The sequence below is a fragment of the Mustela putorius genome, unplaced genomic scaffold (assembly GCF_011764305.1).
Source record: "Mustela putorius furo isolate JIRA1106 unplaced genomic scaffold, ASM1176430v1.1 tig00000095_pilon_pilon_pilon, whole genome shotgun sequence".
NCBI classification, from domain to species: domain Eukaryota; kingdom Metazoa; phylum Chordata; class Mammalia; order Carnivora; family Mustelidae; genus Mustela; species Mustela putorius.
The window spans coordinates 31,109,164-31,136,278 of NW_025421280.1; the positions used below are offsets into that span (position 1 = coordinate 31,109,164).

The 27,115-nt window shown below is 47.7% G+C and overlaps 1 protein-coding gene and 1 long non-coding RNA gene across 5 annotated transcripts; one reads left to right on the top strand and one right to left on the bottom strand.

Moving 5' to 3' along the window:
- ZNF333 (zinc finger protein 333) lies at positions 1 to 21,623 on the bottom strand. Of its 4 annotated transcripts, none has more exons than XM_004748208.3 (10): positions 21,307 to 21,623; positions 18,251 to 18,294; positions 17,189 to 17,312; positions 15,278 to 15,360; positions 11,762 to 11,849; positions 5,306 to 5,394; positions 4,609 to 4,735; positions 4,078 to 4,179; positions 3,202 to 3,278; positions 1 to 2,707 (listed from the first exon to the last, which is right to left on the bottom strand). In XM_004748208.3, exons 2-10 carry the CDS (start codon positions 18,287 to 18,289, stop codon positions 1,637 to 1,639), a joined length of 1,800 nt encoding a protein of 599 aa, XP_004748265.1. In that variant the 5' UTR covers positions 18,290 to 18,294; positions 21,307 to 21,623; the 3' UTR covers positions 1 to 1,636. The 4 variants fall into 4 exon arrangements, with proteins under 4 accessions (XP_004748265.1, XP_004748267.1, XP_012909528.1 ...); XM_004748210.3 differs by having other exon boundaries at positions 5,306 to 5,400; XM_013054074.2 differs by lacking the exon at positions 21,307 to 21,623 and adding an exon at positions 21,077 to 21,297 and having other exon boundaries at positions 5,306 to 5,400.
- On the top strand, positions 6,887 to 14,822 carry LOC123392807. The gene is made up of 3 exons (XR_006607508.1): positions 6,887 to 8,238; positions 8,920 to 9,203; positions 13,058 to 14,822. It is a non-coding gene; the product is annotated as an uncharacterized LOC123392807 (long non-coding RNA).
- Positions 21,624 to 27,115: the final 5,492 nt, after the last annotated feature.

Here is a 27,115-nt window from a genome sequence, read left to right on the forward strand (position 1 = left end):
TTTGCTGGAAACATTAAATATCAAAAATCTCATTTAATTTGCTTCAAAATATATAAATTTAAAAACTGACAGAATTACAAGATTCACTAATCATGGTGGGAGAGCTTAACATAGCTGTCTCAGTTCACAGATCAAAGACGGATCTGGACTGAATGTTGTGTCCCCCCATTCATATTCTGAAGCTTAATTCCCACTCTGTGATGGTATTAGGAGGTGGCATTTCAGGAGGTGATTAGGTTATAAGGGTGGAACCCTCGTGAATGGGATTAGCACCCGTCTGCAAGACACCCCACAGAGCTCCTCTGCTCTCTCTGCCATGTGAAGACCGGGCAAGAACATGGCAGTCTATGAACCATGAAGCAGGCCTCACAAGAAAGCAAATCTGTCCGCATCTTGATCTTGGATTCCAGCCTCCGGAACTATGAGAAAAAAGCTCTGCTATTTATAAGTCACCCCATCAATGGTATTTTTGTTATGCAGCCCACACAGACTAAGATATTCACCAATATGTATAAATGTGTAGAAGATTTTGAAACACAAATAGTGTGCTCAGGCTAGTGGATGTATGTAGAATACAATACATTGATTTCCATCACCCATGAAGCATATACGAAACTAACCCTATACTAAGTGCATCAATGAGATACTTCATTAGGCCATAATAAACCCATCCCTACCCTCCCCAACCCATCCCCAAAATAGCAATGTCATGTGCCAGTAAGAAGTACATTTTTTTTCACATCACAAGATGTCCAGAAAAATGGGCCAGGACAGTCACACAAAGACACCAACTAGGGAAACAGGTTGGTATGACTTCTCTTTAGCCTGCAGCTTTTACCCTCATGGTCATGGGATGGCTCCTCTAGTGCCAGACATCATGTCTGTTTGTACAAAGGGCAAGACATGGAAGGATCTAGATAAATATTCCTTTACAACATCCTTCCCAGGTATCACACGCAATAATTTCCCATACTTAGAAAGGCCAGGACTGCAGGGCAGGTGGCGGTTGGGTGGGGGAGGGCGGGTAAGGGGGGGCCTCCTCTAGCTGCAAGGACCAAGAGATAGAGGTTTTTTAACAGTGCACATTACCAATCTAAACAAAAAAATGTAAGTCCTTTTGTAAGGAGGAAGGGGCAATTCTGACAGGCAACTAAACAGATACCTAACATTCAATAACATAAACACCACATTCTCCGCTCACAATGAAATTAAATTAGAAACCAACAAAAATTTGTAAAATAAAAAAAAAAAAACCCACCCATATACATGCAGGAACTTTCCAGAAGGATAGAAATGTTCTGTATCTTAAATGGCATATTGGTTACATATACATATGTATGCACTTGTCAGAGTCCTCCAACTATACACTTAAGATCTATGAATTTCACTATAAGTAATTATAACTCTATAAAAATATACTCATGTCCTGCTGTTTTAAAATCTAATTATAAATAATTCACAGGCCAAAGAATAAGTGATAATAGAAACCAAGACAATATTCGTATTTCAACCAAAATGAAAATATGTATCAAAACATGTGATGCAGCTAAAACAAGTACTACAAGAGATGATTATAGCCTGGAACACGTATATTTTTCAAACCTGGAAGTCACTCAGCAAGTAGCCCCCTCTACGGCTAGGACACTGATAAAGGCAGGCCGCCATTCCTAATGTTCTCTCTCCCGGCATGAACTCTTTTATGCACAGTAAGTGAAGAGCTGTGCCTGAAGGCTTTCTCACACTGATTGCATTCATAGGGTTTCCCCGCAGTATGAGTTCTCACATGCACAATAAGGTGTGAAGACTGACCAAAGGCTCGCCCACATTCCTGACAGGCATAGGGCTTCTTGCCAGTGTGTGTCCTTGCATGCTTCCTGAGGGATGAAGGTTCACTGAAGGCTCGCCCACATTCCTGACACACATAGGGCTTCTCTCCCGTGTGAGTTCGCATATGACTCTTGAGCGTTGAGAGGCGACTCAAGACCTGCCCACAAGTAGCGCACTCGTACAGTTTCTCCCCAGTGTGTATCCTTTTGTGGACGTTCAGATGAGTGCTCGTCCGGAAGGGCTTCCCACACTGGTTACACGCATACGGCTTCTCCCTGGTGTGAGTGCGCAGGTGTGTCTTCAGCGACGAGTGCTCCCTGAAGGCTTTCCCGCACTGACTGCACCCAAAGGGCTTCTCTCCTGTGTGAGTCCTCACGTGGCTCCTCAGGGAGGATGGCTGATTAAACGCTTTCCCACAGTCCTTACATTCGTAGGGCTTCTCGCCCGTGTGGTTTCGCTGGTGCAGGATCAGGTTAAAGTTCCTAGTGAAGGTTTTCCCACACTGAGCACATTCGAAAGGCTTCTCTCCAGTGTGAGTCCTCAGGTGGCGCCGCAGATTTGAGGAGTACTTGAAGGCTTGCCGACACTCCTGACATTCAAAGCACTTCTCCGCGGTATGAGTCTTCTCATGCCTGATCAGGTCGGAGCTGTATCTGAAGGATTTCTCACATTTGCTACACACGTAGGTTTTGTCCCCACGACGGATTTTGTCTGGCACGATCAGGTGAGCGGGCTGGAAGAAGGATTTTCCACCCTCGTGGCATTCACAGGGGTCACCTCCAGTGTGAATTCTCTGGTACTGAAAAAGCGGTCTGATGCCGTGAAAGGGTTCCCCAAGTTCACTGTAATTATAGAGTTTGTCTCCAGTCTGAGGTTGCTCCTGTCAATTGAGGAAAATAGGAAGACCAAAGGCTCTATTACTTTCATAGGAAAAAGGCATTTCTGGTGCTGAAGCTTCTACCACTTTAGTGTGTCTGCACCATTTCTCCCGAGCCCCTTCAAGTGGATGCTCTGCCACAAAGAGCTATCGTTTTCATTATATTCAGGAGGCCTCTTAGATGCAGTTTGGCCAAGTCAGAGGCAAATTAAGTTTTAAACACTTGATGTCTATTCACATTTATAAACATGGCTGCTATGGAAACTCTGGGAAACACATGCCTTGTTCAACATGGAGGGTTTTCCCCAACTCATAACATTTATAGACTCTCTCCCAAGAACCTGCTTTCCCCTGCTTGAACACCACTTGCCTTGAATCTCTCTCTCTCTCCTCTCTCTCAGTCTCCCTCTCTGGCCTCTTGTGCTGCTTTTCTAACTGACAGCAACCCCAAACTTGTCCTACGACAGAGGACTAAGAAAAACCCTTGGGTACCTTACCCTTTTCATGCGAGTGGATGGAATCTCTGCAAAATTATCTGGGTGAGAAACTGAATCTTGGGGTTGATGCTGAGGCTCTGGAATGAATAAGGATAGAAAAATTAAGTACACAGGGAAGGAAACTGTGGGACCAAGGCAACCAAAAGAGAAAGCAGAGAACATGTGGATTTTCTTTTTTAAATACTGATTCTAGAGGCGCCTGGGTAGCTCAGTCAGTTAAGTGTCTGACTGTTGATTTTGGCTCAGGTCATGATCTCAGGGTCGTGAGATCAAGACTCACATCAGGCTCCTCGCTCAGTGGGGAGTCTGCTTGAGCTTCTCTCTCTTCCTCTCCCTCTGCGCCTCCTTCCACTCATGTGCACACTCCCTCTCTCACAAATAAATCATCTCTTTTTCAAAAAAATAAATACTGATTCTAAGTATGGGAGAAAATTGTGAAGAGGAGTAATGTATCAAAGAGTAAAGGAAATTTTAAGGTATTTGACTATGTAAGGAGTCACATAACCATAGAAACAAGGAATGGAGATGGTAGATAAGTTACTAAGAAAGAGTTCTAGGAAGATTGAGACTGAAATGGAGAGAAAGTATTAGCAAGAACACACAGGTGGAGAGGCACTGGATAAAGCATACACATGCTATATACATATAAAACACACACATGATAAACTATACACATGGACATGATAAATATGAAGAGCAGGCAGGACAGATCGTTCTACAAAACCAGAGTAGAGCATTATGGATAAAAAGGAAGGAGGCAGAATCTAGTAAAGCGGCTCTGTCAAGGGCCATGGAAGTATTTCCCTTACTGACCATTTCCAAACTCTGATCATCTCATGATCAGAGCTGATGCTCCCTGATCTGCCCGCTGCTCACCTGGATGGGTTCCTGGGAAGGTTCTTCTCTCAGGGGCCCACAGGTCTTCTCCTGGCTCCGAAAGGGAAAGCGTACTGGGTTTGCCTAGCTGATCTCCTGCTCCTGTGAAAAGATGCAGACCAGGCCTGCCGTTAACCGGCGTTGATATTCTGAAGTCTCTAGGGGCACTGGAGACGTGAAGAGCAAAATGAGCCCGCCTACATTCTCACGGGCATGGCAGAGCTCTTCCACTAAGGAACCAAACAAAGTACAAGCCCCCTCACTGGGTCCCAAAGAACAATGGGATTCTCTAGTCCCCAAAACCCAGGGCCTCACTCAAGAGAGCAACTTGAAAAGCCTAGAAACTTTTAACCATGGAGAAACAGATAGCAGCAGAGAGACCTTCACTCCCACAGGAAACCCCTGAACAGTAAGCACCATGACAGCAGGATTTGTCTGTTTTTTCACCTCTTGATTTCCCAAACCAGCACATCTCTGGGGATGCATAGGTGTCGCAGGAGTGTGTAGATGAAGCAACGAGCCGGCCCTTACCCACGGAGGCCAAGTTCCTGTAGTTCTCCAGCATCACATCTCTGTACAGGCTTCTCTGGGCAGAGTCTAGAAACATCCACTCCTCTGGGGTGAACAACACAGCCACATCAGCAAAGGTGACGGGTTCCTGAAACACACACCCATCCCAGCTCAGCCACGGGCCACCTCACCAGAACCAGGAGTTCTGAGGTCTCAGAATCTGCTCTTTGGCTCAGACCCCAGAACCAGAACTCTCCTTCTTCTACTTGCTCCTCCCTGAGGGACAGCGGCCAGACATGTGGCATCAAAGGACTGAGCCACTGGCAACTAGCCAGGAAACCATGGCAATTTTATTCCCTTCCAGCTCCAGTGTCCAGCAGACCTGAGCATGTTGCAGGCAAGAGAGAAGTATTTGGTAAATGACAACTGTTTGCCCCGAGAGACCGTGAAAACTAAGAGGCAAGGACAGCAGACATCCTTGCTGTTTTCCCTCCTGATGCTCAGCAGAATGAGGTATCCACAGCTAGGGAAGGTCTGAATGAAGCTGTGAGACCACTGCCTGGGTTGTCCCACACACACCCCCACACACACACCCGTTATAGGAGGTCCAGTGCCTAGAGGCCTGGAGACCAGACCTGTGGAGTGAAGAAGTTCCAGGCCAAGGGAAGAGGATAAAGGCCCAAGCAAGAAAGAAGAGCAACAGGGATTTCTTACTTACCTGCAGACAGGTGATCAGTACCGCTGGCGCCCCGGCTTCCTCCTCTGTGCTCTCCTTTTGGAGCCAGGCAGGGTCCTGGGCAAGCAGAGCTACATCTCGGAGAGGAGGGAAGCCAGGAGGCCCCGTGAGCACAACCACAGGTCCGAAGGCTACCTACCCCGGCTGTGAGTGACCACATGTGCACACACATATGCACATACTCACATATAAGAGACGCACACGTGCACTTACATGCACTCATGTTTATGCATACACATGCATGCCATCATATAAACATGCAGACACATGTACACACAAAACATACATACACATGCACATACACTTACAGAGAAGAACAGGCACACACACACACACACACACACACAGTTTTTCCATTCCAAATTTCTGGAGTCACAGTCTCAATTTACCAACAGACTCTGGAGTTTCTGGGGCACCCCTCAATGCCCCTTGATTCGGGCACCCCCCAACGCCCTTTGATTCAGCCCTGGGTCAGCATTCTTCCCTAGCTGCTTGGCGCCTTCCTCTGCACCACTATGCGGGGCCAGTAGAGCCCCAGGACTTAACCATAAGTAGGGGACAGAGAAGCCACCAGCACCCCAAGTTTGCCTGTGGGAAGGCAGCATCTCCCCTTCCTGCCTTCAAACCAACCTCACCCCTCCATCCCCACAGGGCCTCCTGGCTCGGCCTATTACAGACAAGCAAGTGACCCCCCACGCCATCCGTTGTCTCCCTGCACCCTCACCTCACCCTGTGACGGGACACTCCCCCTTAGAAATCAATCCTGACTTAAAAAATAATGTATATAGTACAAATAAATGCAATAAATTACAGAGGATTAAAAAAAGAAAACCTGAACCATGTCCAATCTCTGACCCAGGTATTCCCCTCCTGGGGCTGCTATAACAAAGTAGGCACACTGAGAGGCTTAAAGCCACAGATACATATTCTCTCTTGGTTCTGGAGGCCAGAAGTCCAAGACCAAGGTGTCAGCCAAGCGCCACTCAGAGGCTCTGCGTAGAATCCCTCCTTGCCTCTTCCTGGCTTCTGGCGGTGGCTGTCCAGAATCCTGGGGGCTCCCTGGCCTGCAGCCGTATCCCTCCAACCTCTGCATCTGTCGTCACATGGCTGTCCTCTCCCGTGTGTCCCTGTCTCCCCCTGGCATGTTTCTCCCTCTATCTTTTTTTTTCTTTTTTAAGATTTTATTTATTTATTTATTTATTTATTTATTTATTTGAAAGAGAGAGCGCAGGGAGGAGGGGCAGAGGGAGAGGGAGAAGCAGGCTCCCCGCTGACCAGGAAGCCTGAGACTGTACTTGATCCCAGGACCCTCGGATCACAACCTAAGCCGAAGGCAGGTGCATGTTTCTCTTCTTAAAAGGACACCAGTTGGGGTGCCTGGGTGGCTCAGTGGGTTAAAGCCTCTGCCTTCGGCTCAGGTCATGATCCCAGGGTCCTGGGATCGAGCCCCGCATCAGGATCTCTGCTTAATGAGGAGCCTGCTTCCTCCTCTCTCTCTCTGCCTGCCTCTCTGCCTACTTGTGATCTCTGTCTGTCAAGTAAATAAATAAAAATCTTTAAAAAAAAAAAAAAAAAAAAAAGGCCACCAGTCACATTGGCTGAGAGGCCCCCAGCCCAACCTCACCGTAACTCAATAGCAGCTGCAGACACATTTCCAAGTGCGGTCCCAGTCAGAGGGTACAGGCACCAGTGGCTAATTAGGGCTTCAATATACCCTTCTGGGAGGCCACAATTTAAGCCAAAAAACTCTGCTTTTCCCTCTACGTACTTACTGTTTTTGTTCCCCACTGTGGGCAACCAAGTCACCATCCATTTCCTCACCTCGCACTCACTCACAATCACCACCACTCCAACGACAGGCACCTCACTAAGACCACCAGTGACCCCACCCCATCCCTGGTGGGTATTCAGTCAATGTGTGTGGTGATCTAGTCCCTCCACCCTGAAGTGACTACCCCTCGAGCTTCCTCAGACTCCTCCATCCCTCAGCCTCTGCCTGGGCAGGCTCACCCACTCTGGGCATCAGTTCCCACCCAGCCTGACCGGGCCCAAACCCCTGGCTGACTCTCTCCCCTGAACTCCAGACACACCTACACACCATCAGCCCATGTCCCCACTCATCTGGCTGAGGAATTCCCCTTACACCCACAGTGAGATGGGGGGGAAGGGCTGCTGCCATCACAGAGGACTGCTACCAGGCCTTGAACCTGCCCTGCTGGGTTTCGAGATTGCTTGGGACCCATAACCCCTTTTTTCTCTCCCTTTGGGAGAGGAAGCATGTACCTTGTGTGTGTCCTACCTATGTCTTTTGGAAACAGAGGACTTTTTTTCTCATTTCACAGGTTCACAGGTAAAGAGGAATTTTGCACATGGTAGAGCCCACACCCCAAGTTTTCTCACGCCTGATTTAGATCACTCATATGGACTTGGGGACTTCTTGAGTTCATGAGATTTGGGACTTAGAGTTGATGCTGGAATGGGTAATAACTCTGGGGTTGTCAAGATTGTCTGACTGTATTTTGTATATGGGGAGGACGTGAATTTGAGGGGAGAGGGACCAGGGGGCAGACCATTATTGGCTGAATTGTGTCCCTCCAAAATTATAAAGTTGTAACCCCCCACTACCTCAAAATGTGAACTTATTTGGAAACAGGGTCTTTGCAGATGTGATTGGCTAAGAGGAAGTCACAGTGGAGAGGAGTGGGCCCCAAACCCAATATGACTGGTGTCGTAAGAAGAGGACAAAAGAAAGAAGCAGGGACACTTGATGTGATGTGATGACACAGGCAAAGACCACAGTGATGTAGCTACAAGCCGAGAACACCAGGAATTGCCAGGAAGGAGCCTCCCCACAAGCTTCAAAGGAAGCACAGCCCTGCCAACACCCTGACTGGAAACTTGTGGCCTCCAGAAATGTGAGATATGAATTTCTGTTGTCTCATGCCCCCCACCACCAAAAATGTGCTCAACACCTTATTCTCAAAGACTGTTCTCCTTCCAGCATCCCTGATCTTAGGAAGAACATCCCTGCCTCAGATGGGAAATCTCATCCCTGACACTCCAAAGACCCCAACAACTAATCAAAAACAAAAACAAAACAGGGCGCCTGGGTGGCTCAGTGGGTTACGCCGCTGCCTTCGGCTCAGGTCATGATCTCAGGGTCCTGGGATCGAGTCCCATATCGGGCTCTCTGCTCAGTGGGGAGCCTGCTTCCCTCTCTCTCTCTCTCTCTCTGCCTGCCTCTCTACTTACTTGTGATCTCTCTCTCTCTGTCAAATAAATAAATAATCTTAAAAAAAAAAAAAACGAAAAAAAAAAAAAAAAAAAAAAACAAAACAAAACAAAAACACCTCAGTGATGGTATCTGGACAGGGAGCACTCATCTCCCCCCACCCCCACCCACCCCACTCCCTTTCCTCCTGCCCCTATCCCCACCACGGCTGATGCCACATCAGGCCTCTCTTTTTTGAATCCACTGAAAGGTCACTCCCTCAAAGTGCCTCCCCACCCTGGTGACCTTCTTTCCTCTAGAAGGACCCTCCCCCTTTCCTCACAGCCTCTATCTATCTGTAATACATTGTTTTTGGCTTCCTTAGGTACGTATTTTCTGCCACCCTCATGGGATGGAAGCTTTGGAAGAACAAGCCTGGGTTCCCTTTCCTTTTACACCCCTTCCCGACACTGTGCTTGGCACGTGAATGCTCTGGAATGTCTGGCAAATGAAAGCATACAGGACTCAGCAAATGATCTCAACTCAACCTCCTGCGTGTGTCTTAAATCATTCCCCAATTCCCCACAGTGTAGACAAGAATTAACACAACAGGCCTGACTGCTGGCCCTTGGGAACATGGATCTCCAGAGGGTTCCCCCGCCCTAACTGGTAAGAGGGGCTCACTCTGCTTAAACTGTTTCTACAAACACTGGTTTGTGTTGAACGCCTGCTTCCCTTCCAGGAGTCCGGCACCTGCCGACAGGAGTCAGGTTCATGCTGGGCAGGGGGTACCGACACAACCAGCCCCGAGTGAAAAACCTGGGCACCGAGTCTCTAATGAGCTTCCCTGATAGACATCACCTCACATGTGTTGTCACAGCTTGTTGCTGGGGGTATTAAGCATGTCCCGTGTGACTCCACTGGCAGAGGCTTCCAGAAGTCGTTTCTGGACTCCCCCAAACTTCAGCTAAGGCTCCAGTTCTGTGCCCCTTCACCGTGATAAACCACCACCATGAGTACGACTGTGGGCCAAGGGGGGAGTCCTAGCGAATGGCCACAACCAGGAGTGGTCTCAGGGACCCCGCCACACCCACTCCGCACTCACCACTGGTCTAGGCCACTACCATCCCATTCCTCACGGCCTCCACCCCACGCCTGGATCCTCCCGGAGGCCCTGCCACCTCCCAGGTGCTGGAGAGTTCGGCTAAAACCGCAGATGCGTGGCACCTCTCACCCAAACACATCCCTGGCTCCTGGCAGCCTGAGCCCACGGCCGGGATCTCCTCCCATGCTTCCAGGCCCTGAACGATCCGGAGCCCAGCCTTCTCCAGTCAGCTCACACCACTCTCCCCTTCCCTCTGCTCCCTTCACAAGGATCTCGGTCAGCTCTGCTGTATAACAAAATCCCAGAGACGGGGCAGCTTGAACAGTAGGAATTTACTTCCTCACAGTTCTGGAGGCTGGAAGTCTGAAAGTGGGAAGCCAACGTGGTTGGGCTAGTGAGAGCAGTCTTCCCAGAGAGAGCTCTGGTGTCCCTCCTTCTTATAAGGACACCCGTTCTATGGTATTGGGACTCCATCCTTATGACCTCATGCAACCTTAACCACTTTCTTAAAGGCTCAGCTTCCATCCAGTATGGTCACATGGGAGGTTAGGACTTCAGCACATGATCTTGGGGTACAGGGAGGTAGGGACCAGCCACAGCTTCTGGAGACATTTTCAGCTGTCATGACTAGGGGCTCTTATGAGCTTAATTGTGTCCCTTTAAACACTCATAGGATGGGGGCACCTAGGTGGCTCAGTGGGTTAAAGCCTCTGCCTTCGGCTCGGGCCATGATCCTAGAGTCCTGGGATCGAGCCCCACATCGGGCTTTCTGCTCTGCAGGGACCCTGCTTCCCCCTCTCTCTCTGCCTGCCTCTCTGCAAACCTGTGATCTCTGTCTGTCAAATAAATAAATAAAATCTTTAAAATATCTAAAAAAAAAAAAACAAAAAAAAAACAAAAAAACCTCATAGGATGAAGTCCTAATTAATACCCAGTACCTCAGAATATGAGCATCTTTGGACATGAGATCTCATGAGATGCCTGAACAGGTCACAGCCCTGAGAAAAACCAACCCTGCCAATCCCTTGATCTTAGACTTCTGGCCTCCAGAACTATGAGAAAACCAGTTTTGTGGTTGAGCCACTGCAGTCTGTGGGACTTTGTTAGGACAGCGCTCCCTGGCGGAACAAGACAAGAGACGCTCCAGGCGTCTGGTGGGTGGAGGTCTGGGACACTGCTAAACACCCTACCCAGCACAGACCTGCCCCTCCACAGGGTGCCAAGGTTCAGCAGTGCTGCAGTGAGAACCCATGGTCTCACTTCCAATTTCCAAAAACTCCCCTCTGCCCGCAAGATGAGGCACGCTTCTATTGTATTCTGGTCTTCGTTGAAAAATCTGACTGCCCAGGAAGGGGCCAATGTTTTGAGACTGTCTCCCAGTGCCCACCTCACCACAGGTGAGCCAACTATGAAGAGTACTTCGAGAGCGCAGTACCCTAAGTACTTCAAGAGTACTTCAAGGCAAAGCCTTGCCCAGAAAGCTTACCAAAAATACACAGAAGAGTAATACATTATATAATCTAAGAATTACTTCCTGTTGATGATGTAAGAGATTCCAAATGCAAGACTGGATGATACTGTTCAGAAACAAAGTTCATTATTCTCACTAGAAGGCAAGATGCAGGAAACAAATGCCCTGCAATTATAGCTAAAAGGGGTTATTTGTCCTCCGGAATTAATTTTTTCCCCCACTTCTCAGGACATGTGGTTTGTTTTAACCTCATTCTTTATAAACTCAGTTAAAACATACCCATTTAAATTCTTTATAAGCGCAGTTAAAACATGCCACTTGCAGTAAATTCAACTGTCATTTTCAGCATCAACATAACTGTGGGGACTTTAACCTTACCCAAAAGGAGGCATGGGCTTGGCCACAGGTGAAGGGGGTCTGCTCCTTCTTAATAGAAAGACCAAAGGCCAAAACAAAAAAATCCAAAAAGATTCCCAGCCCACAATCCTAAGAAAGCATGTTTCCCCTTGAATGCATAAAGAATGGTGACGTGACTTTACTATGTATTCTCTCCTTCTGGTGCAGGGAAATGCCTGCGTCCGGAGGAAAGGAAGGGGGAGGATTCAAGTTCCCAGACCCCCAGGCCACCAATTCCACCTGGCGCTCACTCACCAGAATCCCCGGCCATCCCCAGCTCAGGGACACCCAGTGCAGGCACCGGCATGGCCACCCTCTGAATCTGCACGGCCGCCTTCAGCCCCTAGACAGTGACAGGGACAGATCAGAGTCACACAGTCAATGGAGTCCGCTCGCAGCTCTTCACCCTGACTGAATTTGCAAGACCCTGCTCCGGACAACACACGGATAAAACTGAGACACACCCAATGTAGTTTGTCCAGATTAATCTGGGTACAAAACTAATCACTGATAGAATTTCAACCTCAAAATGAGATGGGAGAGGGGACCCGGGCTGGGGAGGCAACCTCTGAGAAGCCTCCAGAAGCAGGGGAAACACTGGAGCAAAGAGGGGTGCAGATGGCCAGCAGGCTGAGGGGTAGTGGGGGGAGGTGGACCCCCACACGATACACGGTCAGTAAGTTATTCCCAGAAGGAAGCCCTGTGGTGGGAGAAAGGGTCTGAACTCCCCTCCACTGGTGGCTGCTCCCTCAGGGAAGGTGTCTGACTGGAACTGCATTTCTAAGGGATGTCCCTAGCCTCTGTATCCAGGGTGGGGCCCAGCAGAAATGAGAGCCTATGGGGAGCAGTTCTAGGGGTCCTGGAGAACTCTCAGTGGCTCTGGTGAGGGTGGTGGCACTGGGGACAGCAAGAACAGTCAGAGATAAGTTATATCTTGGGGGGAAAGCTCAAAGGCCTTGGTGGTGGGGGCAGGTCCCTCAGTATGGGTGATAGGCAGAAATGCTGAACCGTGCGTGGGCCTTCCTGGCTGGGGCTGGGCCCTCACAGCAAACATCCTCCCAGGTTTACTGTACATCCAGAAGACCAAGGTGACACCCAGAGAGGCCGACAGTCCTCTGGAATCAAAGGTGTCCCCCTGTCTCCAATTGTGGGCCTGATCTGCATCCTCAGGTCCAGCCCGGCCCCCAGGAGAAGGCACAGAGGGGACTGAGCGGGACAGAGGCGGCAATGAAGCTGCTCTGGGCCTGAGGGACCCTCAGTTTTGGGGCAGTGCCATCAGAAGGCAGACATGCAGGTCTGGCACTTTCAGGCCTGGTGACTCCCCTACTGCACTGCGGGCACCAGCCACCGAGGGTCTCAAGGACTAAACACACCACAGGCGCAGAGGTGAACCTGGCCCTTTCTGGTTCTGGGGGTTCAGCTAGGGGGTGAGGCCACAGGCCCCCAGAGGCACTGCAAAGTGCAAAGTGCTTCGCTGAAGAAAGGCTAAGAGCCCTAGGTTCTGAATGTTGTTCTGTGTTTTCTTAGAGTCTGTGTTTGTCTATTTGGCAGGCATCCATTGCAGGACCAACCTCTCCCAGAGCCATCTGCCCAGCCATCTGCCCAGCCATCCACAGCCCATCCTCTGAACCCTGTCCTTATCCAACGCTCACGCAAGCCAATATCCGCCCCCTGCCCTGAAGCAGCGTGGAGGGGACACGGCATGGGGGTGGAGGGTGGGGGGGCGGCTGGGGGAGAAGGGCTGAGCCTGGAGACCGCGTCCTCAGCCTGTTTCAGGGTTCTTCTGGGAGCAGTCTCCAGCCCTCTATGTGCCTGCCCTCCCCTGGCCTAGCTGGCCTTGAGGAGGAGGCCACAAGGCCTTATTCTCACGTGACAGGGAGGCCTCAGAGCTGCCATGGGGGTCTCAGTCATTGCGATGAGGCCCGATGATGCCAGGAAGGGCCAGCTGAACCACCAGCACCTTCAACCACCTGCCAGGTTGTAGGATTCCCAGCCAGCAGACCCTGGCCGCTAGGATGGCAATCTCTGCAATTATGCCTGGATTTGACCCCCAGCTCCAAATGTGGCTGTACCACTTATAGGCTGTGTGTCTTCATAGATGAACCACTCCGTTTCTCCACATGTGTGTCCGGGTGGACCTCCTCTGCCCATTCAAAACATTCTGTGACCGCTTGTTTCCTGAGGCTCAGATGCAGCAGAACCCCCTCCTCTCCCACACTCAGCGCTCACAGCTGAGCTGGGAGTGGAACTCTGTGGAAGGTGCTGGAATCCCAAACTGAGGGGAAAGAGCCCACAGAAACTGGAGAGGACAGCTGTGCCTTGTGAGTTCTCCTCCCTCACAGGGTCCATCTGCTTATCAAGACACGGGGGCGGTGAGGGCCTGGAGTGCCTGGGTTCGCACCTTCACGGAACAAGCATTAATTGAGGGCTCTGTAACGACACACAGAATGCTCTGCGTGGAGTTACAGCAACGAGCCTGTCAGATGAGGCCCCTGTAATCCAGCAGCTCCAGTGGGGTATTTTCAGACCTCAGGGCCTCCAAAGCAAAAAGCCCTTTCCCAAGCAGCTACTGGAGGACAATCCCCACCTAAACAAAAATGTGAACCAACGGTGAGGAGGACATGGACAGTGAGGAGTGTCTCAGCTACCCTGGCGTCTGACGAGAGCCACGCAGGGGTGAGGGCTTCAGCTTCCCTGCAACCCACACCAGGCCGTGCAGGGCTAAGGTTCTGCACACTCGGAGCAAAGTAATGAAGCAGGTCTCTACTGTCCAGGCCCTGCCACCCCATCCACAGGGCTGGCATCTCTGACACCCTGAGACGGACACCATCCATGACAGGGGTGGAGGGGGACACACTGAGGGAGCCCAGAGATCTCACTGGCTCTGAGACAAACAGGACCAGCCTGGCAGTGAAACTGGGCTCTGTATGTCCCTCTATCCAAACCCTAACCCTCATCTTGGAAATCCCCAAGAATTGGAACCCAAACCTTGGAAATTCCTTACAGTAGGGGGAGCAGGAACTCAGTGCCAAGGTGGGGGTAGCAGGGCTCAGTCTGTTCCCTCGTGCGCTGGAACACGCCACGCCACCTGGCTCTGAAGGCTCTGCCACGCTGTGACAAGGGATCCTTTCAGGTGCAGGATCTCGACTTCTCTCCTCAGTGGGCAGGGGTCTGCAACAGCTCTCCCACGTCCCTTATAGTCAGGGCGACCCTCTCTCCCACGGTTCTCTCATCAGGTCTAGGTTAGAGTTCCTCCTGAAGCCATTCTGGATGTGGCTGAATCATCTCTCCAGGCCGAGTATGCTCCTGGCCAAGGGTAAGTGATGACAAAAACCCCACCAACACCCGCAGGGCACCCTGGGCTGCTCTCCGCCCCGTCGAGGCAGGTTTCTAGCACTTTCAGAAGTACACCTTGCTTAGCTGGGTTGAGGGCTCAAGGACATTGCGGGCTTTCTCCCATTCATGATTTCCATGGGGCTTCTCCAAAAGGCAGGAGTTTCCCATGACTGTTGAGAAGTAAACCATACCACACACAATCGATGTCTGACTCACACTGATGGCAATATTTACTCGGGATTCGAAGAAAAAGGGTCTTGAGTGACAACAGGGTTTGCCCAAATTCATGAGTTGTGGCCACTCCCTTCAGACCATGTGGGCATGTCCTTGGAAATGCCCCCAAATGTCTTCCTGGCTCTGGTGTGCATTTCCAACTCACAAATTCCTCAGTCTCTCCCAAGACAGGGAACAAGGATAATCCCCCATGAACCTTACCATTTGCATATCCTGGGACAAATTTTCCTCCAAAATATCCTGCACAGGAGTCAATGCTTTGGATTTAAGTTGAGACGCCCAGTCTAAAATGAATTGGGAAAAAAAAAGAAAAAATTAAGGTCTTTCAGAAAGAGTGGTACAAAATTCACCAAAATAAATATTTAAGTATTTATTTATTGTTTTTAAAATATTGTTTCTTAAATATTGACCCTAAACTTGGCCCGGTACCAAAAGGAAAGAAGGCATCAGGGAGCAAAGGGAGACACTGAAGAGTACAGCTGTGTGAAATGTGACAGTAACAGGAGCGGGGCGGGGCGGATGAGAAACTCTGTCCTCCCGGGACTGAGACAGATGTCGCCAGAAGGACAGCCTTATCAGAGAAACAAGTAAGAGGCAATTAGACAATATACACAGAAATGTTCCCTTCCATGAGGAATTAGGCAGCAAGTGTGGGTATGATGTGGAGCCATCGGAACCCTCGGCCACCAGCGGTGGGAACATAAAATGGTGTGTGCACCTGAGAAAGCACTTTGGTGGTTCCCCAAAAAGCTCAGTAAATGACCCAGCAACTCCACTCCTAAGTATCAACCCAAGAGAACTGAAAACACACCCACATAAAATCTGGTACATGAATGTTCACAGCACTATTCACAAGAGCCAAAAAATAGAAACAAACCCATCCATAGGCAAACGGGCAAACAAAACGTGGTCTACCCACACAAGGAACACTACTCAGCCCTAAAAAGGAACAAAGCGGGGCGCCTGGGGGGCTCAGTGGGTTAAAGCCTCTGCCTTTGGCTCGGAGGTGGGGGGGCGGTCATGATCTCAGGGCCCTCGGATCGAGCCCAGCATCGGGCTCTCTGCTCGGTGGGGAGCCTGCTTCCTCCTCTCTCTCTCTCTCTCTCTGCCTGCCTCTCTGCCTACTTGTGATCTGTCTGTCAAATAAATAAATAAAAAATCTTTTTAAAAAAGTAAAAAAATAAAAAAGGAACAAAGCTTCAACACACGCTATAATGTGGGTGAAACTTGACAACATCACACTAATGAAAAAAGACAGACACCAAAGGCCACGTGTTCTACGATTGTCTTCATACAAAATGCCAAGAAAAGGCAAATCCGTGCACACAGCAGATGGGAAGAGAGGAGAGACTGGTGAAGACGGCACAGCTCTGTGAATATACTGAAAACCAGTGAGTTATACATTCTGAAAGGGTGGATTCTATGGTATGTGAACAACTCAGTTTAAAATAAGAGAGACTTTTGAACAGATCATTTCTGAGACCAAAGAGAAGTAGCAAAAGGCTAGCAGAAGAGAAAAACCACCACAGGAAATCACTTGAGAAATGTCACCCCAAAGTCTCACTTCCCCTTGCGATAAAGGGCCTCTGAAATGCTCTCAGACTAACTCTTCCCATCACACCACCCCCTCCACCCGGTGGGCACCCCTCCCCCACACACACACACACACCCGTGGGGCCCTCAGCTCTTCCTCTGGCCCCACCCGGGAGCCCAGACTGGATGTGCATGGTGGAATCCCCACTGCTGGATAAAAATACACACGCTGAGGGAAGTAGGGAGAGTTCACAGTGGGCTTGCCACTTCCGCATGGGCTTCAGCTCCTGGCACTGAGCCAGTGCCAGGGGTAGCAAAGTGATCACACCCAATTTCCAATGAACTCAGTGAAGCTCTTCCACAAGGGCCCACACCACACCACAAACACCCTCCCCTGTGCCCCTCAGGAATGAAGCCCTGAAGCCCAAGGCCAAGTTCAGTGAGACCCATGCATTTGGAAGAATACAGATGGAGCGGTTTTCCTGCAAAAGCCCACTCATCTTCCTAGGGCACGCAGCTGGCCCTTAAAAGGCATTAGACACCTGCATGGGAGAAGGACCAGCCTGATGCTAGCCTTACCCCTGGGGGCCAGGGTCCCACACTTGTCCAGGATCACGTATCGGCACAGCTTCCTCCGTGCCCCGTCCAGCAACGCCCACTCCTGGATGAGCCCCGCTGCCACATCCTCGAAGGTGACTGACTCCTAAAACAACACACATATATTCTGGCTGAGCAAGGACCACCTGAAGGACAACTGGTTATCACTGGGGAAGGGAGCACATTCAGTTCTGCCACAGCAGAGCTCAGCAAACCTGACCTGCCTCCTGTTTCTATAAATAAAGTTTTATTGGCACACAGTCATGCCCATTTCTTTGCCCATCTCTAGGGCTGGTGGTGTGCTGTAACAACAGCTGGGACAGCAACAGGGATCAGATGGCCAACTGAGCAGACAGCATTTCCTTTCTTTTAATAGTTGGACAAATCTGAGAGTGTAAGCTTTGGCTCTCTTTGTCGCTTCACACCACCAGTGACTGCCAGCGCCTAATTCTGGGCTCTAGAGAGTTTTCCCTACACTATTTAAGGCATCAAAAGTCTGCCATTGATCACTTAATTTTCATGAAACCCCAAGACCCCCTCCCAAGACTAAAGCGTTTTGTAATCTTTTCTGTCTGTGAAAATAGGGCTTCCACTGCATCCTAGAGACTTAACGGGCTTTTAATTTCAGAATCCTATAGTGCAGCATGGTCTGACAGAGCACTCTGTGATGACGGGAATGTTCTATGTCTGTGATTTCCAAAAAGGCAGCCACCAGCACGAGTAGCTATTGAGCACTTGAGAAATGTGGCTCAGGCAACTAAGAAATTGGGTTTTTAATTTTACTGAATTTTAATTAATTTAAATTTATACAGATGCGTGTGTTTTGGGAGGCCTCACGAGGGATGGCCTGGGTGTGGAACTCCGCTTCTGCCAAGTCTAAATGAGCCCCCCTCTGCAGTCAGACTCCGAAATTAGGCACAGAGCCCCAGGGTCACTGTGGGGACCCTCCTCCCAAGCCAGTTCCATCCAGAGGTTGGGCACTGAAAGAGACCATCAGATCATGCTCTCCTCCCCCAACCATTCCAACTCCTCCAGTCCCCTCACCATGACACCAGCGCCAGGATTTAAGGTCTCATTAGGCATCCTCCCTGCAATAAAAGAGACCAAGGTAAAAAAAAAAAAAAAAAAAATGTGTGGGGTGGGGAGGTTAGGGTGGAAGCAGATCCCCACACAGGGGTTTGGCTCAGGTAATTCTACTTCTGTGGGCCCCCAGCAAGGCAGCCCAGTGAAAACCCTAACACGGAATCCTTCCCAATAAGCAACATACTGGGCCCAGAGCCACCTGCCAGACCACACCCCCTGATCATATCTAGTGGTTCCTCTCATCTAATAAAAGGATTATTTCCCTTCTTATATTCTCTCAAAATACCTCTCTCTAATAGCCTCTACTTTTCCTCCACTGCCTCTTATCAAGTTGTGATTTTTAATTTATTTGTTGAGGTGATTTTGCCTCTCCAACTATAATGTACTTTCCCAAAGTAGACCTGTGTCCGCATTTTTCAGGTCTCCTAATCCTGCCACTAGCACAGCGCTTGATGCGTACTAACTACCTTATATATCAGGGGCTGGCAAACTTTTTCTTTAAAAGACCAGAGAGTTAATATCTTGAGATTTGTGGGCCAAATGGCCTCTAAGCCAACAATTCAACTGTGGTTGTAGCACAAAAACAGCCACAGACAACACGTAAACAAATGTGTCCCACTCAAACAGTTCTTATGGAAACCAGCAATGGGTCAGATTTGGCACAGTTTGCCAAACCCTGCTCTGTAACATAGAACAGAGAATACATCAACCAAGTTCTCTCAACTGCGCCTCCTGCATGGCCTCTCAAACACGCCAACTTTGCCAATTCTGCAATCATCATTGGACCCCAAATACCAGCATGAGACCTGAACTGACTCTAGCTCATATATGGACTCCCCAGACACCCCATTTATGGCCAACTCAATTTCAATTCCCAGGACAAACATATATGAACTCTCAAATTTTTGTCCATCCTAAACTCCACACTCAACCCAGCGGAGTGTTTTGTCTAAATCACAAACACTCCGTCACTCTCCTACTTAAAACTAATTCAGTGGCGGGGCGCCTACGTGCTCAGTCGGTTAAGCATCCAACTCTGGATCTCAGCTCAGGTCTTGATCTCAGGGTTGTGAGTTCAACCCTACTCCTAGTCTACAGCCCAACCCCTTGTCTAGCTATATGCAGCTCATTTGGGAGATTCAAACATTTGTCCCTTGTAAGAGGTTTTTCCTGACCTCCTCTCCAAGTTCTCCTGTTCCACGTTTCCATATCACCCTGGTCATGATTAATTTAAGGCAGAATAAAACCTCCACAGAGGCAAGTATGGTATCTGTTTCAATCACATTGTTTCCCCCTGTCCAAGGCCCAGTTCACAGAGGGCGTCCCCAATGGAAATGTGTCAAACAATCAACACTCCCCAAGAATAATTCAGTATTACCAGCCTGAGGCATGCACCTGCACAGACACACAGACACTAATGTAACACCACAAAATCAAATACAAAAATGATTTAAAATGCCTCTTTATGCAACATAAATCAACACTAGTTTTCAGATGTCTTTAAGAAACAATGTTAAATCTTTCTTGGGGCACCTGGGTGGCTCAGTGGGTTAAGCCGCTGCCTTCGGCTCAGGTCATGATCTCAGGGTCCTGGGATCGAGTCCCGCATCTGGCTCTCTGCTCGGCAGGGAGCCTGCTTCCCTCCCTCTCTCTCTCTGCCTGCCTCTCCATCTACTTGTGATTTCTCTCTGTCAAATAAATAAATAAAATCTTTAAAAAAAAAAAAAAACAATGTTAAATCTTTCTAAAAAGGCAAGGCAGAACTTGTGCTCTTTTTAACAGTAAATACCTTACTTGAAATCTGAAGTCTACTTTTCTTCCAGAATTAATTTTTTTCCTCATTTCTCAAATGTTAGTTTTAACCCTATTATTTAAAAAAAGACACTTCATTTATGGCCAACTCCATTTCAATTCCCAGCACTAACAAAGCAATGTCATCTTTTTTCCCGGAGTCCCATATGTTTTCTAAGCCTCGTGGTGATTCACTCACAGGCTTGGGGTAACCAGGGCGGAAATGGCCCTGAAAAGAACTGAATAATCTTCCTCTTCCTTGATGGTAAGACTTGTGAGGTAACTGGGAAATAGCTTTTCTTAAGATACCCTCATCTCGGGCGTCTCAGAGGCTCAGTGAGTTGAGCCTCTGCCTTCTGCTTGGGTCATGATCTCAGGGTCCTGGAGTCGAGTCCCCATCAGGCTCTCTGCTTGGCGGGGAGCCTGCTTCCTCCTCTCTCTTTCTCTCTGCCTGCCTCTCTGCCTACATAGATCTCTCTCTGTCAAATAAATAAAATCTTTAAAAAAAAAAAAAAAAACCCTCATCTCGCAGTGAAAAACACTGGCGCTCACAAATTAAAAGCTCTTTTAAATGAAAGAAAGGAATAAAGAGAAAGGAAAGTAAGAATCAAACAAAATCTAAGTTAACAGGCCCTAAGCTAAGGAACTACAAATTGTCAGTCACCAAAAAAAAAAATTAAAAAAAAATTTTTAAAAAAAACCTCTTTTCATCTAACTCATCCCTTGATAGAGGGTACATTCTATTTTTTAAATTCACTTGAGCAGTCACTCAAACCAAAAGGCCCATGCAGACTCAGGACCTAACGTTCCAGCTGCAGGGCTAGATAACACGAAACGTCCTATGACATACAACGTGAATTACTAATAAACAGCTCCATGCATAAGGGAGGTATGGTAGGGTCCTACAAATCCGGGAGGATGGGTGAAAGCTGGGCCGGCTGGTGGTACCACATTCCCCAGCTGCGGGACCTGGACTCGACTACGCGATTTCCCTACCGATGGATGAGCGACCGTCCTATCGGCCCGGACAGGGGGGACCGGAGGGCAGCGGGCCAGGCCGGGGGATAAAGGGGTAACGGCTGCGAAGCCGAGCATTGTTGGCCCCATCCCGCCCTGGGATGCCACCGCGGGGACGAGGCGCCGCCGCACAGCGGCTTTCCGGGGCCCTGCGGCCCCTCCCCGCACCCGCAAGGCCCTCCCCGCCTTCCCGATGGGCCGGGCCGCACCTGCAGATGGCCCGGAGACACTCCCACCGCAGCCCGCCGCGGAGCCTGCACACCCGCCAGCTTCCGCTGCCACAGCGCACTTCCGCTTCCGGCCTTGGGATGGGGGTGGGGGTGGGGATCGCCGAGAGCGGAAGTAACCGGGTTTGGGACCAGAGGAGCTTCAGGGAGAGTGACAGAAATGTTGATCCCCTAATTCATCCGGCCTCGGAGAGTAAATCCTAGTTTCCTTCCCCGCAGGGAGAAGTTAGGCTCTGGGATAGGGTCGGACTGGACCTGCAGAGGGACGGGTGGAGGTGGGGCCTATGCCGGACGGAGGAGGCTGGGGGCGCGGCTTAGCCTGATGGGCAGGGGACTGGGCGGGGACTGGGCGGGGACTGGGCGGCTCCCGGGTTTGGTGGGCTGGGACAGGGGTGGGATTTTGCTGACAAATTGGGATGCTCTGTGTTTAACTTACCCTCGCCCGCCCCCTCTTTTATCCTTTGGTTCAATCCATACCCCTACTGAAACATGCCCATGGGTAAGATTTATTTTTCAATCTTTCTAGTTTATTCTAAAAATAGAATTATATATTTTGTATCTTCTACAACTTATTTTCTCACCAAAAATAAGATGTGAAAAAATGTTCAAGACAATAGAAAATCAGACTTCTTTTTACAAACTACGCGCTGTCGCTTGGGTTTGGCTCAGGTCTCGAGCTCATGGGTCATGGGTCCAGCCTCCGGCGCCCTCCTCTGGCGGAGCTCTGCGATCAGCTTGGAGGCTTCTTGAAAGATTCTAGCCCTCTGTTCCTCCCCCAACTCGCCCTCGAGGGCTCTCTTGCAAATAAATAAATAAATAAATCTTTCTTTTTTTTTTTTTTAGTAAAACCTAGTGTGTTTGGGATATAGTATAGATAATACATACACATAGGAGTTCAAATGGAGGGAAACTCAACCCATCACTATATCTTCGCAGAAATAGCCACTGTAACCATTTCCCGATATTCTTTGTATATCAAGCACATGTGTGTATTATTTCTTTCAATAAATACAGTTACAGCATAGGTTGATTGCTACATGCTAAATGCTAGGATTACAAAGTGCCTTCCTGCCAGTATGTTCCAAGTGGAGAATTGGAGGAGAGCTATGGAGAGAGAGAGTTGAGGTTGATCCATTCCAGGAAAACTAATTCAACACATTGTAGGATGTGCTTTGTTACCAGAATTTTAAAAAAATTATTAAGGCGATATGGAGGAGAAATCAAGAAATTTGGTGTGGTTGAAAGTGGTTCTTGAAGCAAATGGATAAAGAAGCTGTGATTCAATGGAGTATTACTCAGCCATCAGAAAGGATGAATACCCAATTTTTGCATCAACGTGGAGGGGACTGGAGGAGATGATGCTGAGTGAAGTAAGTCAAGCAGAGAAAGTCAGTTATATGGTTTCACTTACTTGTGGAACATAAGGAATAGCATGGAAGACATTAGGAGAAGGAAAGGGAAACTGAAGGGGGGAAATGGAAGGGGTAGCCCAACTATGAGAGATTATGGACTCTGAGAAACAAACTGAAGGTTTTAGAGGGGAAGAAAGTGGGGGATGGGTGAGCCTGGTGGTGGGTATTAAGGAGAGCAGGTATTTGCAAGGAGCACTGGGTGTTGTACACAAACAATGAACCATGGAACACTACATCAAAAACTAATGATGTGGGGCACCTGGGTGGCTCAGTGGGTTAAAGCCTCTTCCTTTGGCTCGGGTCATGATCTCAGGATCCTGGGATCGAGCCCCACATCCAGCTCTCTGCTCAGCAGGGAGCCTGCTTCCCCTTCTCTGTGCCTGCCTCTCTGCCAACTTGTGATCTCTGTCAAAAAAAACTTTAAAATCTTAAAAAAATAATAATAATGATGTACTGTATGGTGACTAACATAAATAAATATAATTTTTATGTAAAATTTTAAAAAAGAATAATGTATGAATATTGGCTCACTGTCAAATGTGCCATATTAATGTAAGATATTGAGAATGAGGGAAACTCTGCGTGTGTGTGTAGGAGGTATATGGAACTCTCTATGCTATCGGCTGCATTTCTCAATACATCCAAAAATGTTCTTAAAAATAAAGCCTATTTTAAAAAAAGAAAAGAAAGAAAGTAGGTCTTGAAGGATGAATATCAAGCCATGGAGAATTGTTCTAGGAAATGTTGCAAGTGCGGATATAGTGTAAGAAGAACACAGAAACATAGGGGAAATACACATTCTGGGAACACTGAGGAATGAGTTACGCCTAGAAATTAAGGGTATGTGTGTGTTATTGTCACAAACAGACAAATAGATCCAAGAGACAAAACAGCTCAGAAGCAGACTCAAGCATATGTGGACATTCATATGTGTTAGTATTTCAAGTCAATGGGGAAAGGAATCTGTTTAGACAATTGGCTACAGGATTAAGTTATTAGATCACTATTTCACATCATTCACAAATAATTTCTTTATATTCTACATTTTCCAGGTTTTCACTATGATCTACTCAGTAGGCTTACTATAGAAACTCGTGTCTTTCAGCTCTAGGTAATTGTTTAATATTATTTCCTTGAATAATAGCCTGCTTTCTGTTTGGTTTTTTTGTTGTTTGTTTCTTTCTTTCCCAAATTCCTTAAACTATGTTTTTGGTCTCCTTTCTTGCAGATTATCACCACTTTATATCTTATCCTTCTATTGAGTTTTTATGTTGGCTGCCATAATTTTAATTTCTTTTTTTATATTTAATTTTTTTTCAGTGTTCCAAGATTCATGGTTTATGCACCACACCCAGTGCTCCATGAAATACATGCCCTCCTTAATACCCACCAGCAGGCTCATCCATCCCCCCACCTGCCTCCCCTTCAAAACCCTCAGTTTGTTTCTCTGAGTCCACAGTCTCTCATGTTTCATCTCCTCCTCCAGTTTCCCCCAATTCACTTTTCCTTTCTTTCTCCCTAATGTCTTCCATGTTATTCCTTGTGCTCCACAAGTAACTGAAACCATATGATAATTGACTTTCTCTGTTTCACTTATTTCACTCAGCATAATCTCCTCCAGTCCCATCCATATTGATACAAAAGTTGGGTATTCATCCTTTCTGATGGAGGCATAATATTTCATTGTATATATGGACCACATCTTCTTCATCCATTCATCTGTTGAAGGGCATGTTGGCTCTTTCCACAATTTGATGACTGTGGCCATTGCTGCTACAAACACTGGAGTCCATATGGCCCTTCCTTTCACTACATCTGTATCTTAGGGGTAAATACCCAGTAGTGCAATGGCAGGGTCATAGGGTAGCTTTATTTTTAATTTTTTGAGGAATCTCCACACTGTTCTCCAAAGTGGCTGCACCAACTTACATTCCCACCAACAATGTAAGAGGGTTCCCTTTTCTCCACATCCTCTCCATAATTTTAATCTCTTAAAGTTCTTCTTTATTCTCTGAAGATTCCCTTTTTCCCCAACTATTCTGGTTTAATCTTTTTGAAAATACAAATTAAAAGTATGTTTAAGAATTCCCTTTGTTCCCAGTATGGAGATTCCTCAGAAAGTTGAAAATAGAGCTATCCTACAACCAAGCAATTGCATTACTAGGTATTTACCCTAAAGATACAAATGTAGTGATCAGAAGGGGCATGTGCACCCAAATGTTTATAGCAGCAATGTCCACAATAGCCAAACTATGGAAAGAGCCTAGATGCCCAGCAACAGATGAATGGATAAAGAAGATATGGTCCATATATACAATGGAATATTACTCAACCATCAGAAAGGATGAATACCAGCCTTTGTGTCAACATGGACGGGACTGAAATAAGTCAAGCAGAGAAAGTCAATTATCATATGGCTTCAGTTAATTGTGGAGCATAAGGAATGACATGGAATACATTAGGAGAAGGAAAGGAAAAGTGAATTGGGGGAAACCAGAGGGGGAGACGAAACATGAGAGACTGTGGACTCGGAGAAACAAACTGAGGGTTTTGGAGGGGAAGCGGTAGGAGGATGGATGAGCCTGGTGGTGCGTATTAAGGAGGGCATGTATTGTATGGAGTACTGGGTGTGGTCCATAAACAATGAATCTTGGAACACTGAAAAATTTTTTAAAAAGAATGAACAGATGAATGGATAAAGAAGATGTGATACACACACACACACACACACACACACACACACACAATGGAATACTATGCAGCCATCAAAAAAACCAAACTTGTCATTTGCAATGATGTGGATGGAACTGGAGGGTATTATGCTAAGTAAAATAAGTCAATCAGAAAAAGACAATTATCATATGATCTCACTGATATGAGGAATTTGAGAAACAAGAAGACAGTGTCATAGGGGAAGAGAGGGAAAAATGAAACAAGATGAAACCAGAGAGAGAGAGAGACAAACCATAAGAGACTTTTAATCTCAGGAACAAACTGAGGGTTGCTGGAGGGGAGGGGGGTGGGAGGGATGGGGTGGCTGGGTGATGGACATTGGGGAGGGTATGTGCTATGGTGAGTGCTGTGAATTGTGTAAGACACAATTGTGAATCACAGACCTGCACCCCTGAAACAAATAATACATTATATGTTAATTTTTTTTTAAGTTCTCTTTGTTCCCAGAATTAGTTTGGGTACTATGGAATCTCCATAATGCTCACATTGTCAAAATTGGGAATCCATTGAGGTTGTGAATTTATCTGCAGCCGTAATTCTGCTGTCTGCAAAATTAAATTTTGAGATTAATTTTAGAGTTATTTCAAACTTGAGGCTATAAGAAATAAGAGAATATTTTAGTAAAGTAATACAAAGGCCCTGACTACCCTTGACAGTGACTTGAGCAAATATTTTAGGACTTTGAGTTTGCCATGTTTTTAAGGTCCATGTTACATACAGAAGGAGCAAACTAACCCGGTAGTCCTCAAACTCATCACATTCTTCTTGCTCTTCAATGTCAGTGGCCACTTCCCCACACTTTCAGTGGCCGCTCCTTCCAGCTGACCAGAGATCATTATTTAACTGTTTCACAGCGACCAACACCCCACCCCTTAACACTATTTGGATTTTCACTGCCTTTAGAGCCTTCAGCAGACCGCACTGACCAATCCCCAATTACCATTTCATTGAAGATCTGTGGTCTGCAACCACTCCTGGTAATACTTTCTATTTCAGTGAGGGTTCTTAGTTTCAAAAAAAGAAAAAAATAGAAATGCACTCCAAATACCTTCATGCTAACCATGAATTTATTAATGGATATGAATAGCTCAGAGACTCCAGGAGTTCATGTAAACAGGATTAGAGCCCAAAATGAAAGTTCAGACATAATGTAGAGAAAACCCTGTCAGCGCTCCTGGGCACCGCGATACCCATTTGTACTGTTTGAGACTCTACCTGCTGTAGAAATCAAGAATACAGATGGGACACATGAAACTCATCAGGTGTGTTAAGCATAGATAGGTTACTAGCGACCAAGTAGCCTATAGGACACAGGTAAAATTCATAAGCTATGTTAAATTAAAGTGAGTAAGCAGATCGTGTGTGTGTTCGACATAGAACGGAAAGGTTGAGAGGTACCTGATAATCAGATTCACTGCATATATACAAAGCATACAAAGCCTTCATTGTCCATGCGGTCTTCATTCAGCCACCCATCAGGAACACCAATTTGGACCCACATGTCTTGTGCCCAAAAAACACCATGGCCACTCAGCAGGCTACTTGGCAAGCTACGGTTATGGGGAAGGGTACTGTCCCCTGCATCTCTCCAATAAAGTATATGTCATCCGTCCTTCTGTGTGGGGACTGCTGGCTCAAACCTCAGC